Below are 13554 nucleotides of genomic sequence, written 5' to 3' on the forward strand. Positions count from 1 at the left end.
AGAAGGGGGGAGGAGCAGGAAGCATCAACTCCCATATGTGCCTTGACTAGGCAAGCCCAGAGTTTTGAACTGTCAACCTCGTGTTTCCAGGTTGACGCTTTACCCACTGGGCCACCACAGGTCAGGCCAACAATGATATTTTATATATTCATTAGACATCCCAAATCATTAGCTAAATTGTACTCTTTGTGGTCATGATCTTGGCTGTTTTCACTCTCTGAGGTTTTTTTTCTTCGTATGTATACTGGCAACCAAATATTCTGTCCCACAGAGATTTTTTTTATTGAGAAAGGTTGAGAAGAGACAAATGCTATGTAAATATATAGTGATATCTTCACTTTTCACTGAATCTCAAGAAACATGGTAAATTCTGAACATGATTTGGTTTGTGTTAACATTAATATCAATTTCTTTGAATCAACAGAAAGCTACCTAAAAGAATATCCTTTTGGACAGTTTTGATACTAAATAGGCCAGGTCTTCTCAGCCTCCCAAGGACGTAACCCTGCTGTGATTATTACCACTTCAATAATAAAAAGCATGCACGATTCATTAAGAATATAGACAAGGCTTTATGTTATATTTATTTATTTTCCAGCTTATACAAACTGGATGTAGAAGCATAAACGTAGTACATTTCTACCATCTTCAACAAAAATATAACCAATATGTACAATTATTGTATTAAAAATACAAAAGGGATACAGACTCCACCAATGTCTTTCTAAAAGACATACAGGTACAAGTAGTATCAAAAGTATGAGGAAATCACCAGTTAATTGTACATTCTGCACTTGACATCACAGAGCGAACTGAGATTAGCAGTCCTATGTTCTACAATTACTTAATGCTTAGATAACATTTGTGCAACTTGTGGTAGAGCTAGATTTCTGTCTTTCTATATGCACATGAGGTCCATAGCCTATATAATAAAACTGGCAAATAATGCATATTACATGTAAAATTACAAATGCTTAATTGACAATGTAATATATAAGCAAGTAGACAAATGCCATGATACAGAAGAGAATTATTAAATAAAGCACTGACGTTTGATACAGTGAAAAAACACTGCAATTCGACTTTTTAAAATTTGAAGCTATTTACGTTTACCTACTGATCAATATGATCAGCTGAATTTAATGGAAAAAAATCCAAGACCAGCAGTTCCTCACATTTGAGTACTACTCGGATTGGCAGCCTTCACTTTTCCGGAGTCTGTGCAAAAAAGAACACAAAAATAGAGTGGAGGGGTCATTTCAGTCATTATAGGGTTCATAGCAGCTGTGAGCAGGTGGTTGCTACACTTAGGCCTTCTCTACCCATAACATCCATAAAGTCACTTCCAGGTTAGTCTTTGGGGACTAACCCACCTGGCAAAGGCTGGCATATCTAACCAGGTTTTGGATTGTTTGATCTTTGATCACATTAAAGGCTTATTTATTCCCTAATGCCAATTCAGTAAAGGGAGGCTGTCTTGAAAGAGCAGTATTAACAGCTGGCATTAGCTCCAACATCCCAAGCTGCTTTCACTGCAATGCTATCCAGTTATAAACATTTCTCTTTAAAAAGACAAAAAAATAAAAAATAAAAATCCCCTAACACTAAATTAACAAAAATCAAAGAAACATAACTTAAAAAGGGGTTGGGGGTTTGCCATCCATCTCAATGGAGCAGGACACACCCTCAAATGACACTGTCCTGCACTCCATAAGGCTCAGACACAGGACACAAGAGTCCCATTTCCCTCCCCTGGCCATGTGCAAACAGTTTTGCAGAAAAGCCCCACCCACTGGGGAAGGGGTGGGTGGGGTGTCTTGGTAGCTAAGGAATTGGCTAACAGTTTATACTTCTCCAGGATAGGGCACTTCGCGGGTGAGGCCTGCAGCCCACAGGAAGACAGGGTCACACCCGGGTCTTCCCCTCTTCTTGGTGGACCACACCCTGTCCGGCATATTTGGTTTTTTAGAAACCTAGGCTGGCAACCCTACTTAAAGGTTCAAAATAATACTGTAATTATTAAATGAATATAACATTTACTCTCTGAAGACAATCTTTAAACTCATTAAAAAAAAAAGAAAAAGAAAAAAGGAGGACATTGTAAACAAGTGGACAAGCACTGTACTCAAAGGATTTCATTGTTTTTCTTTGTCTTCCTTGGTGGGTTAAAGGCCCCGAGAAGTTCAATGGCTAGCTTTTCTCATTATCCCAATGAGACCAAGTGCTGGGACTGGACTGAAATCTAAAAGGAAGATTAAAAAAAAAAAAAATCCTTCCAGGCATTGAGAAGTGCAGCCAGAGTGAATCATCTTGTTGTGATGATCTTGGAATCTGGAATGATACTGTGCGATGTGGCAGGCAGCAACAGTGGGGACTGGAAGATTGCTGCACTGTGCATTTCAAGCAACAAAGTCTGAAAAGTGCCAGGGCGAGTTCTTCACAGTATTTCACATGCAAAGGGGAAAGGAAGAAGGGGAGAAGAAGCCCCATGCTGCTTTTAAGGCAGGGAAGGAGGCAAACTGGTCCACCATCCTCAGAGTGTGAGTTCCAAGGCTCCAATGCTAGGGACGTCTTCTTGTGCTCTCCTTGTAGGGTGGCTCACTCTGGATCCAGAAAAGCCTGTGCCTCAAACAGCAGATACTTGTTCATCTTCTGCGAACACAACCAGGAGAGAAAGAAAACAGACTGATGGGCTGAGAGATCTGATGTGCTAAGTAAAAATTCCACAGCATTCTTTTTAGTATACCGCACTTGAAATCCTTGCCTTTTGCTCTAGGTGATGATCGTTAATAAGAGCTTTAAAATGAAGTATATATGATGTATAGAGTTTAATATATACACAATATAAAAATATATACATTGCTAATTTTTAAAATTTATTATTGACTTTTAGAGAAATAAAGAAAAAGAAGCATTCATTTGTTGTTCCACTTAGTTGTGGATTCATTGGTTGCTTCCCGTATGTGCCCTGACCAGGGATCGAACTGGTACTTTGGCGTTTCGAGAGGATGCTCTAACTGACTGAGCTAACCAGCCAGGGCCTATATATTGTCTATTTATAGACTGGAGAGTTAATAATGGATTCAGTGACCAAAAAGGTCAGTGTGTGACTTTTTAAATAATATATGTTCACATACACATAATAATGTCTAGAAGGAGCCTGACCAGGTGGTGGCACAGTAGATAGAGCGTCAGACTGGGATGCAGAGGACCCAGGTTTGAAACCCCAAGGTCGCCAGCTTGAGCAAGGGCTCATCTGGCTTGAGCACAGGGTCAATGGCTTGAGCCCAAAGGTTGCTGCCTTGAGCAAGGGGTCACTCACTCTGCTGTAGCTTCCCCCCACCCCCAGCAAGGCACATAGAGAAAGCAGTCAATGAACAACTAAGGAGCCTCAGTGAAGAATTGATGCTTCTCACCTTTCCCTTCCTGTCTGTGTGTCCCTATCTGTCCTTCTCTCTCTGTCACAAAAAAGAAAAAAAAGTCTAGAAGGATATATAACAAAATGTTAATAGTGGTTATCTGCAAGTAACAGGATAAGTAATTTTCCTTTATTGTGTTTTGGTTTTATTCTATAGTGATTATTTGCATACCAAAACATGTTAAAATCAAAACTTTTTTAAAAAAAGAAAGGGGGTGAGAGGCATGATCTCCCTCCTCCTCACTACAGCTGGAGGAAGAATTGTAGAAGGAAGGCAAAAAAGTTCTATAGAGTCTATTCCTCATTCATTTGGAGCTCATTAAAAGCCCAAATATAACCTTCCCATAGAACACTCCGAGAATTAGGAGAGAAATCCAGCTGTGTACACACTTTATTGCAAGTGACCCCTTCTGCAATCTTTGGTATTTCTTGAGCACTTCAGAAAACACTCTCTCTCACTCTCTCTCTCTCTCTCTCTCTCTCTCTCTCTCGTCAAAAGCTTTAATCCTAAACTTGGAACTCTAACTATAACATGTGCAATATATAGCTAAAGACACAGCGATCACAGTGTTAAGAAAACAGAAACATCACAGCAAGCTTACAGGCAGCATAAAGGAACACATAGAACTTTATGGTTTTAAGAATGAATTCGTACCGTCCTCCTCAGTGGAAAACCCTTGAGATTGATAGGGGGTGAGGCGCGGGTCACACTCATTGGGTTTATGCCACTGCGGCTTATTCACCGGCCTGCCACCTGCGGCGTGCGGGAGTGGCTGCTGGGCAGGGGCGGCACCCCCAGCTGCGTCAGAGGGCCGGGCGATCATCCGAGATCTCTGCAGCGCCACGTTGTAGTCTGGAGGCTTCCGGGTCGGATGGGAATGCCCTTCTGGGAAGTCGGTGATGGGGATCCCGATGTAGCCCGGCGGGGTGGGCGGGGGCTCTCGATACCTGCCCTCCTTCCGCACTATAGTGAAGACAATGCACCAGCCATTAAAAAATGTTCTGCGAGAGGATTTCATGCCACTCATGTCCATAAAAGCCTATCAAATAAGTATTAAGACAATACACACCATATAACAGCAAACAGGGTTTTGTATGGCATGAGACAGAGGTGGGGGATAGAGTAGGCAGGGGAATGCATGCTAACTAAACCAAATACTTACAATGGTTATTTCTGTGTGGCCAAATAATTGCTGAGAGAAGCTACTAGGTAGTCTTGGTATCTTTAATATCAAAAGAACTACTGCAAAGTTTGTTTTTACTATAAAATGGCAATAAGCTTAACACAGAACCCTTGGGTTTACTGGAAAGATTAAGCAAAGAGAGAACATGAAAGGTACCCAATAGTATGCCTGCAACATGTTGGCAGTGCCGGGTAAAAGTTTCTTGCTCTTTCCCTGCCCAGGGACAAGAAGGGCAAGCCCTATGTGCTCACTTTTTCCCTTACCATAAGGTGACCAATCGTCCTCCTTTAGGGAGGGCAGTCCTTCTTTTGGAAGTTCCGTCCTCCCTCGAAAACTGTCCTCCTACATGTCCTTTGTGATATTGGAAGACTAATCTGTAAATGTCCATATTCGATCAATGCAGAGTCGATCCATTGTGTGTGTGATGTGACATATTTGTATCTAAATGACTACTTTTTTTCTTACAATTATTATTAAAAATTAATAGGCATCTAAGCATAATTACAATATAAAATATAAATGTTTTTATTATGCATTTATCATATTATACTGTATTGTTGCAATAAATAAAATATTTCTTTTATTTACAATATTGTTTTCTTCAATTTAATTTTGTCCTCCTTTTCATTGTAAAAAAGTTGGTCACCTTACTTATCAGGCAGAGAATCAATTCCATATTACTTCTGGTCTTGGTCCCCACTTTGGAAAACAATGAATTAAAATAAATTTGGAAAACTGGTACAAAAAAAGATGCAAAGTTAAAAAAAACTCTAAAACCATGTGCAAGGTATGTCTTTCTCTTAAGATCCTTTTATTAATATTCATGACCCAGAACATGAAATCTTTCAAGCCAAGTAAAATTAAAGTTTTATTTCCTTGAACTTTCTAGATTCAACTGTTAGGAACCAAAAATTATTTTTATTTTCTGTGCCTTAAAAAGTCCGAGTATTAGGCCCTGGCTGGTTGGCTTAGTGGTAGAGCGTCGGCCTGGCGTACAGGAGTCCCGGGTTCGATTCCCGGCCAGGGCACACAGGAGAAGCACCCATTTGCTTCTCCACCCCTCCCCCTCTCCTTCCTCTCTGTCTCTCTCTTCCCCTCCCGCAGCTAAGGCTCCATTGGAGCAAAGTTGGCCCGGGTGCTGAGGATGGCTCCATGGCCTCTGCCTCAGGCACTAGAATGGCTCTGGTTGCGATAGTGCAACGCCCCAGATGGGCAGAGCATCGCCCCCTGGTGGGCATGCCGGGTGGATCCCGGTCGGTAGCATGCAGGAATCTGTCTGACTGCCTCCCCGTTTCCAACTTCAGAAAAATACAAAAAAAAAAAAAGTCTGAGTATTGCCTGACCAGGCAGTGGCACAGTGGATAGAGCATCAGACTGGGACTCAGAGGACTGAGGTTCAAAACCCCAAAGTCGCTGGCTTGAGCAAGGGGTAACTGGCTAGAGCCCCCTGGTCAAGGCACATATGAGAAAGCAATCAATGAACTAAGGAGCCGCAACAAAAAACTGATGCTTCTCATCTCTCTCCCTTCCTGTCTGTCTGTCCCCATCGGTTCCTCTCTGTCTCTGTCACACATACACACACACACAAAATGTCTGAGTATTAGTTGGTTGAAAGAAAGCTTTAAAATTTGCAACCTAAGAATAGGCATTAATAGTTATCTCCTTAATTCATCTACAAAGGATATTAAATTTGATGTCTACCTGCAACTATTGACATGGTAACATAACTACAATTTCCCTACTAATAAAAGTGATGTTGGTAATGATTACACACATTTTGTATTCTACAATGTATTTCTACACTTCAATTACACAGACATTGAATATGCCATAGAAAACTCATCCCAACAGGAATGAGGGTACATGAGGGACTTCATAACAGCAGCAGCAGTAGCATTTTCCATGACTTGTAAGTTACCATCTGAGAGCTGTTCTAAGTGTTTCACAGAGAATTCCTCTAATCCTAACATCAACTGTATTAGTCGAAATTACTGAACTCATTTTACAGATGAGGAAACAGATACAAGAGTTCAGTGCATTGCCCAATGCCACACACCTAGAAAAGCAGTGAAACAGTGATTCCAACCCCAATCTGCCCAAGTGCTAAACTCTTACACGGTACATGATCTTAGCAGCCTCTTCCTTGTTCCATACTGCACAGACAGAATTTGTTCAGCACAGAAACCATTTGCCTAACAAACTCAATAGAAGATTTTTTAAATATGCAAAGAATAAAGTTTTAAATACAATTCAGGAGAACAAAATAGAATACGAAAAATAAAAATATTGAAAAGCTTCAATTAAAAATTCATCCTTCCTGATAATTTTCAGCCAACAAAGATCAATATGAGACCAGAAAAGAACCACGACAACCTTCTGATTCTGAAAGCTAAGGAGTACTGAATGCACAACATGCTGGAAAAGACTTGTATGTACCTGACCACAGAGCCTGGGATCGTAAGTACTATTCATTTCGAGCCCTACACAGCAATGGGGAAAGGAACCACAAACACTCGATTTTACTTCTGAGATAAGTTAGATTAAAGCCATGATCCAGACAAGACAAACTCCCTGTTCCGCTTACCGATAAGTCCCTTCGCGGTGGCTGCTGTCACAGCTATGTGGGCAGGCACTGGAACGGGTTTGGTTTCCTCTGTGGTCACAGACGGCATGCTGCTGCTTTCAGCCTCGATGGAAACATCTTTGCCGCCCCTTCGCTTTATTGTGCCCGTGTCGCCTTCCGAGTCCTCTCCCCAGTAGCCTGTGGAAGAGGCCCAGCTCGCCCGGGACTGGGCTTGGTCAAGACTCTCTCTACTTTGACTCTGCCTGTTATACTTTGTGCTAGGATCAGAAAACATAATTTGGTCCATATGGCTGCTTGAGGCCCACACACTTGTAGGATCCCCGGAATAATCAAAGTGAGTGTGCCCGAAGGGAAGCGTCTCCCAGCTTCTCTGGTGCTGGATGGTCTGTATATTATCATGGGAACCACTTGAGCATGAAGTCCAGCTCCCACGGCCACTGTCAGCAGCGTCGAGGGACGCGCGGTCCCCCTGGTCTTGGGAAAGCTCCTCTGTGCTTGGAGAAGAGATCACTGTCGCTGCTGCGTATAAGCCCCGGCTCTCAGGCATGGGCGCGTAGGACCTACGTGGTCAAAAGAAACGGGAAAGAAAAAGCAAGACTGTTAGCTAATATAATGACTATGAGAAAGCCAAAACATTTTTTCCTAGAAAGACGGCTTTCTTTCATCCCGGAGACAGGATGAAAGAGCCACTGAACTGCATGACAGTGGTTAGTTCTGCAACGTCCAATTTTCTCACTTCGCCATCGCCATAAAATAAATACAGCGGCAAAGAGCAATTCCTCGCTTAATATAAAGAAACATTTTCCTTACAAGGTTCACTGTAATCTGATTATTTCAAGAAGACAGCTCATGCAAAGAACTCAGACACATCCTAAAGTCAGCCTCTGCCTTTAGCCCAGAAAGACCGTGTTCCGACAAGAATGAACCGAACTCTAAGAGGACAACAAAAACGGCAGGCACTGAATAAATTCGGATATTGTAAAAATTAGTTACTGAGATGGGAGAAAAGTCCTTAGGCATTACATAAAATAAATGGAAATACACATCTAGAAAACAAAAAATTAAAAAAAGGACTAATTTTTCAAAGACGGAAGAAAGGATGTAAAAGAACACTGAAGAAAAGGCGTCTACCCTAAGCTGTATTGATCGGGCTCCACCACGGTCCTCCTCTCCATCCTGCCCACGCCTAGGCTTGTTTCCACAATGCTGACAGAATGCCTCTGGCGCCTCTCATCATGCAGCGAGACTGGCACCGAGTCAAAGGAGGAATTGCTGACAATACTGGATCGTGAAGAAATTTCACTGTGACCAGAATCTGAAAAATTATCCACAGTCCCACTGGGAGCCAAAGTATAGCCTGCATGGGAAATACAACCATATTAATTAGACGCTGTAGGTTTATAACATAAAAACTGAAGTCTCCCAAATAGAAGCGAAAACCAAATGTAGGCCAAAAATATCACCACTCAACTGGGGAAGAATGCATTTAACACGCGAGAGCAGGGGACTGAGATAAGGTTAATCTGTACTTGAATGAAGCTTAACTTGCTCAGTGAAGGTTTAGATAGGAAAAAGGAAAACATGCTGTGTGAGCCAGGAAATCATGCATATATCTTGGCACTACTCGACTACTCTGAGCTCCCTCAAATACAAATTAAACTATTATTAGTCTGTTATAAACTATGAAGAATAACCATCATCAGATTTTAAAGTATATTTTTGCAAACGGCAAACTCAGTAATGTTTCCAATTTTTAGAATGTTATGGTATAGACTAATTCAACTGGAAATATGTATTATGTTTATAATTTTAAGTGGACAGATAAGAATAAGAAATAAAACCTGAAAAAGAGTTTGGATTTCTGTCATTTGGTTTTTCAACATTAGTAATACATTGGACAAATCACATAAAAGTCTGTTGTTTTGAAGGTCACAAAGTACAAAATCTCCATTTCCTCCTGACACCAACACTTTAAAATGTCTACACAGATGTCCATTTTTGACTTGAAACCCTTAACTCCCTTTGTTGCTAAAAATAATTTAGAAAGTCACAAAAAAAGAGGCTTATTGTGATTTTCTTTTCTTTTTTTTTAGTGAAAGGAAGGGAGGCAGAGAGACAGACTCCTGCATGCACCTGGACTGGGATCCACCCTGCATGCCCACTAAGGGGGCGATGCTCTGCCCACCTGGGGCCGTTGGCTCCACTGAAACTGGAGCCATTTTTTAGCACCTGAGGTGGAGGACATGGAGCCATCCCCAGCACCCAGGGCCAACTTGTTCAAGCCAATCAAGCCATGGCTGTGGGGGAAGAAGAAAGAGAAGGGGTAGGGGTGGAGAAGCAGATGGTCACTTCTCCTGTGTGTCCTGATTGGGAATGGAACCCGGGACATCCACACGCTGGGCCGAGGCTCTAACACTGAGCCATCTGGCCAGGACATCTTGAAATTTTTTAATAAAAAAATCCAAATCTTCTTTTTCAGTACTCATTTATTTTACATTACTAAAAATCTCGTATTACTTAAAATATTGATTCCACATGATATGTGTATGCAATGTAAGTTTTTAATGCCACTTACCTAATAAATAAGTTAAATCTAGATGGCCTAAATGTTGCTAATTTATTCTTTAAATAGTATTTTCCCATCCTTTCAGTAATTTGTTAATTCCTGATTTATTTTTTAAAGGTTGCACAGGTCTTGATAAGATTTAATGTGTTTATCTATGAAATGTCTTTTGAAAAACCACACTACAAGTTCTGACAGGACTGAAAACCTTCCCTGAACAGTCTGCTCAAAACAACATCTCTAAAAAAGAACCACGCAGACAAAGCCTTTGACATTTAGAGGAATTCTCCCATTTTCCTGAACTAATGAGATGATTCCTCTCCTTTCCATCCCGTTTTTGGTTCTATAAACCCCACCTATCCCATAGGTCCGTGGTGCATTGTTATTCTTGTTACTGTTCTCACTTCCAAGAGAAGAGGAGGAACTGGTTAAGTCCAACTGCCCGGAGCCAAAAGATCTCAGCTGATTGCCACTGCCACCTAACAACAGGATGAGAAAAGAGTTCAGATACATCCGTTTAACAAGCACAGCAGAGACTGATACCCACACAAAATGCACAGATGTCTGAAATAGCTAAAAAGTAAAGCAGAAGAGGTATTTATTGATTCAGTGAAATCTCACAATTTATTCATCTTTTTGGTCTCCCTCTAGGAAAAAAATGTCTTAGCCATTTATTACTAGTTTATATCCATTTATTAAAGGATCGGAGAGGAAGTAACCTGGATGGCTATGTGCCAGATCTGTTATTCTAATATAAGAAAGCTCAACGTACGGAGAGTTTGAGTCCCCAAAATTTAACCTTTTTAAAATAAAAGGAGGTAGCAACAAGGAAGGTAATCAAGACCCATGTTAATACGATGAAAAAATAAATCAGGAAGGTATTAGTTTTTCTTATGTATTTAAAGCTCTCTTCTCTGAATTAATGTTATATAATCATATTTAGTTAAAACAACTTTTAGTATAAAAACAATTATTTCCACACTTACAATAAAAAATTTAAATGTATTTTTCAAAGGCCTTACTATAAGTTTAACACTGCTTACCATAAGATTAAAAATACCAAAATTCTTCCAAATGTATAAACTGAGAAGAAAAAAAATCCACTCGTTGTTATATATTAGATCATTTTATATGAGTATAATTTAAAAAAAATGGTATAATGTACAATTCTGAAATTTATAACTGAAATGTAGATATCGCTATTTAAAGGGAAACTGAATTAATCTACCTTTCCTTGGAGAGCTCTGTGGAGAAGTGGGAGGAGAAGAAAGCTGGGAAGATGCATTTGATATTGTATCATCTGCTTGTTTCTTGTGACGCTCCAGACTTCCTTCTTCAGACAAAGAAAGAATTTTCTTTAAAGCTTGTGGAGAGTTTATGCCTATGGGAGAAAGAAAATAACTTCAATATGTATTTAAGACTGAAAAAAAATTGACATTAATAACGAAAAAACCTTTTTTGTCTTAAGATTTAATATTACATTTAAATTTAAACTATTTACAATTTCAATTTTGTATTCTTCACAGTATAGGCAATAAGCTTATAGAAGGCATAAGGTACCCCTAGTCTGTTTTCTGACTGGTATCTACCAGAGTCTGGAAATGGACTACTTTCAATATTTTGCAGTAGGTTCTAAATCTTAATGTGGTCACTATCTTTATTCAACAATATGTTATACAACAATAAAGAAAAATAAGACTTATTGCCTTGGCCTGTGGCTTACTGTATAGAATGTCGGCCCAGAGTGCAGACGTCCAGGATTCAAACCACCTTCAGGGCACACATGAGAAGCAACCATCTGCTTCTCTTTCCCTCCGTCTCCCCCTTCCCTCCCTCTCCCCCTCCCTCTCTCCTTTCCTCTTAAAGTCAGTGGCTCGATTGATTTGAGCATCGACCATGGATGTTGGTTGCTGGGTGGATCCCAGTCAGGGAGCATGTGGGAGTCTGTCTCTCTGTCGCCCCTCCCCTCACTTAAAATTAAAAAAAAAAAAAAGAAAAAAAAAAGAAAAATAAGATTTATTACTTAGAAGTCAGGTGTGAGTTGGAAACAGGTATTTTAATGTTATTGGATACGTTAGCTCTGGGGAAGTGGAATTTTGGGAGAAAAGTCAAGAGCCATGAGTTAAAAGGAATCAGCCAGAAAAGCAATTAAAAGAGCCCTGGGGAATTCCATGCAGTTAATATTTGCTCAAATAAGGAGATGAAAGAGAAGGAAGAAGGAGACCTATGAAAGTGCCATGTGTCCAAAACCACGGAAGGTTTCCAGAATGCAGTGGACCAGTGTCAAGTGTAGGACCAAGGTGGATGAGGGCAGGAATAAAGGATTATATATGATAATCAAAGGTGATTAAAAAAATTTTTTTAGAAAGGGAGTCATATTAAAATATTTTACAAAGTAAATATTATGAGGTACTCTCAATTACCCTTTTTTGAACAACAAAAAACATATCTAGGAAGGCATTATAACCTGAAACTATCTCAGTAAAACACTAGTTACAATGTTCTAAATAGAAATAATTAAAAAAGAGGCAATAAAATGTAACAAAGATTTAATCCTTCATTTCACCTCATGTGTTTGATTTTTTTTTAAATTTTTACATTTAATTTTATTTTTTTACAAAGACAGAGAGAGAGTCAGAGAGAGGGATAGATAGGGACAGACAGGAACGAAGAGAGATGAGAAGCATCAATCATCAGTCTTTCGTTGAGACACCTTAGTTGTTCATTGATTGCTTTCTCATATGTGCCTTGACCGTGAGCCCTCAGCAGACCGAGTAACCCCCTGCTCAAACCAGTGACCTTGGGACCAAGCTGGTGAGCTTTGCTCAAACCAGATGAGCCCACGCTCAAGCTGGCGACCTCGGGGTCTTGAACCTGGGTCCTCCACATCCCAGTCTGACGCTCCATCCACTGCGCCATTGCCTGGTCAGGCTGTGTTTGATGTTTTAATACCATCTTTAAAAAATGATGTTTATAGCAATATTTTAATAGGTACAGATACTAATAATATACACAGGATTCATGAAAATACCAGCTGCACTAAAGCCATATAAGTGAATAGTTTTGATTTTGAAAAAATTTCCAAGGTCAGCAGTATACACAGATTTAGAAAGTTGTCTTTTGCCTGACCAGGTGGTTGCGCAGTGGATAGAGCGTCGGACTGGGATGCAGAGGACCCAGGTTCGAAACCCCAAGGTCAATGGCCTGAGCAAAGGGTCACTGGCTTGAAGCCCAAGGTTGCTGCCTTAAGTGCAGGGTCACTCGCTCTGCTGCAGCCCCCCAGTCAAGGCACATATGAGAAAGCAATCAATGAACAACAAAGGTACCACAACGAGGAATTGATGCCTCTCATTTCTCTCTCTTCCTGTTTGTCCCTCACGAAGGTAGTGGATAAAGAAACATGAAATTTAGTTTGTTTGTGACAGGGGCAGCAATACAAATATTTATTTGAAAGGGGAAATAGCAAGTAAAGGTATTCTTTTCTCAGTCTTTCCCAAACTCAACAAATGGGACACTTACTGATCAGGAGGACCGAGCCAAAGGATATACGATAAGACTCTTGCCCAACTCATAAGGACAAGTTGTAATCAGGCAGTAATTATCTTAGTTACTGAGACCCTAATTTAGCTAAGTAAACTCTTTGCTACCAGTTTTCAAAAATTTCTTTTTATCGTTTCCTGTGCATGTGCGTGTGTGCGCGCGCATAGAAAAAGGAAACAATACATTTTATGAAAAATAATTTTGGCTCTTCAGAGGTATTTTTGAGCTAAGTAGACAGCATGAGCAAAGCTCGCCCTCCTGAGTT

At 40.3% G+C, this 13554-nt stretch overlaps 1 protein-coding gene across 8 annotated transcripts in view; it reads right to left on the reverse strand.

Moving 5' to 3' along the window:
- Nucleotides 1-571: 571 nt before the first annotated feature.
- Nucleotides 572-13554, reverse strand: part of RAPGEF2 (Rap guanine nucleotide exchange factor 2) — a 254331-nt gene continuing 241348 nt past the window's right edge. For 5 of the 8 annotated variants that reach the window (XM_066387252.1, XM_066387263.1, XM_066387242.1 and 2 more), the window contains 6 exons: nucleotides 10978-11130; nucleotides 10106-10228; nucleotides 8318-8543; nucleotides 7187-7746; nucleotides 4074-4382; nucleotides 572-2652 (listed from right to left, as the gene is read on the reverse strand). In XM_066387252.1, the coding sequence (XP_066243349.1) occupies nucleotides 2627-2652; nucleotides 4074-4382; nucleotides 7187-7746; nucleotides 8318-8543; nucleotides 10106-10228; nucleotides 10978-11130 (1397 nt within the window). In that variant the 3' untranslated portion in view covers nucleotides 572-2626. The remainder of the gene's footprint in view (nucleotides 2653-4073; nucleotides 4383-7186; nucleotides 7747-8317; nucleotides 8544-10105; nucleotides 10229-10977; nucleotides 11131-13554) is intronic. The other 3 variants (XM_066387291.1, XM_066387281.1, XM_066387272.1) reach the window with 2 other exon arrangements.

The sequence above is a fragment of the Saccopteryx leptura genome, chromosome 1, assembly GCF_036850995.1.
Source record: "Saccopteryx leptura isolate mSacLep1 chromosome 1, mSacLep1_pri_phased_curated, whole genome shotgun sequence".
In the NCBI taxonomy this organism is placed as follows: domain Eukaryota; kingdom Metazoa; phylum Chordata; class Mammalia; order Chiroptera; family Emballonuridae; genus Saccopteryx; species Saccopteryx leptura.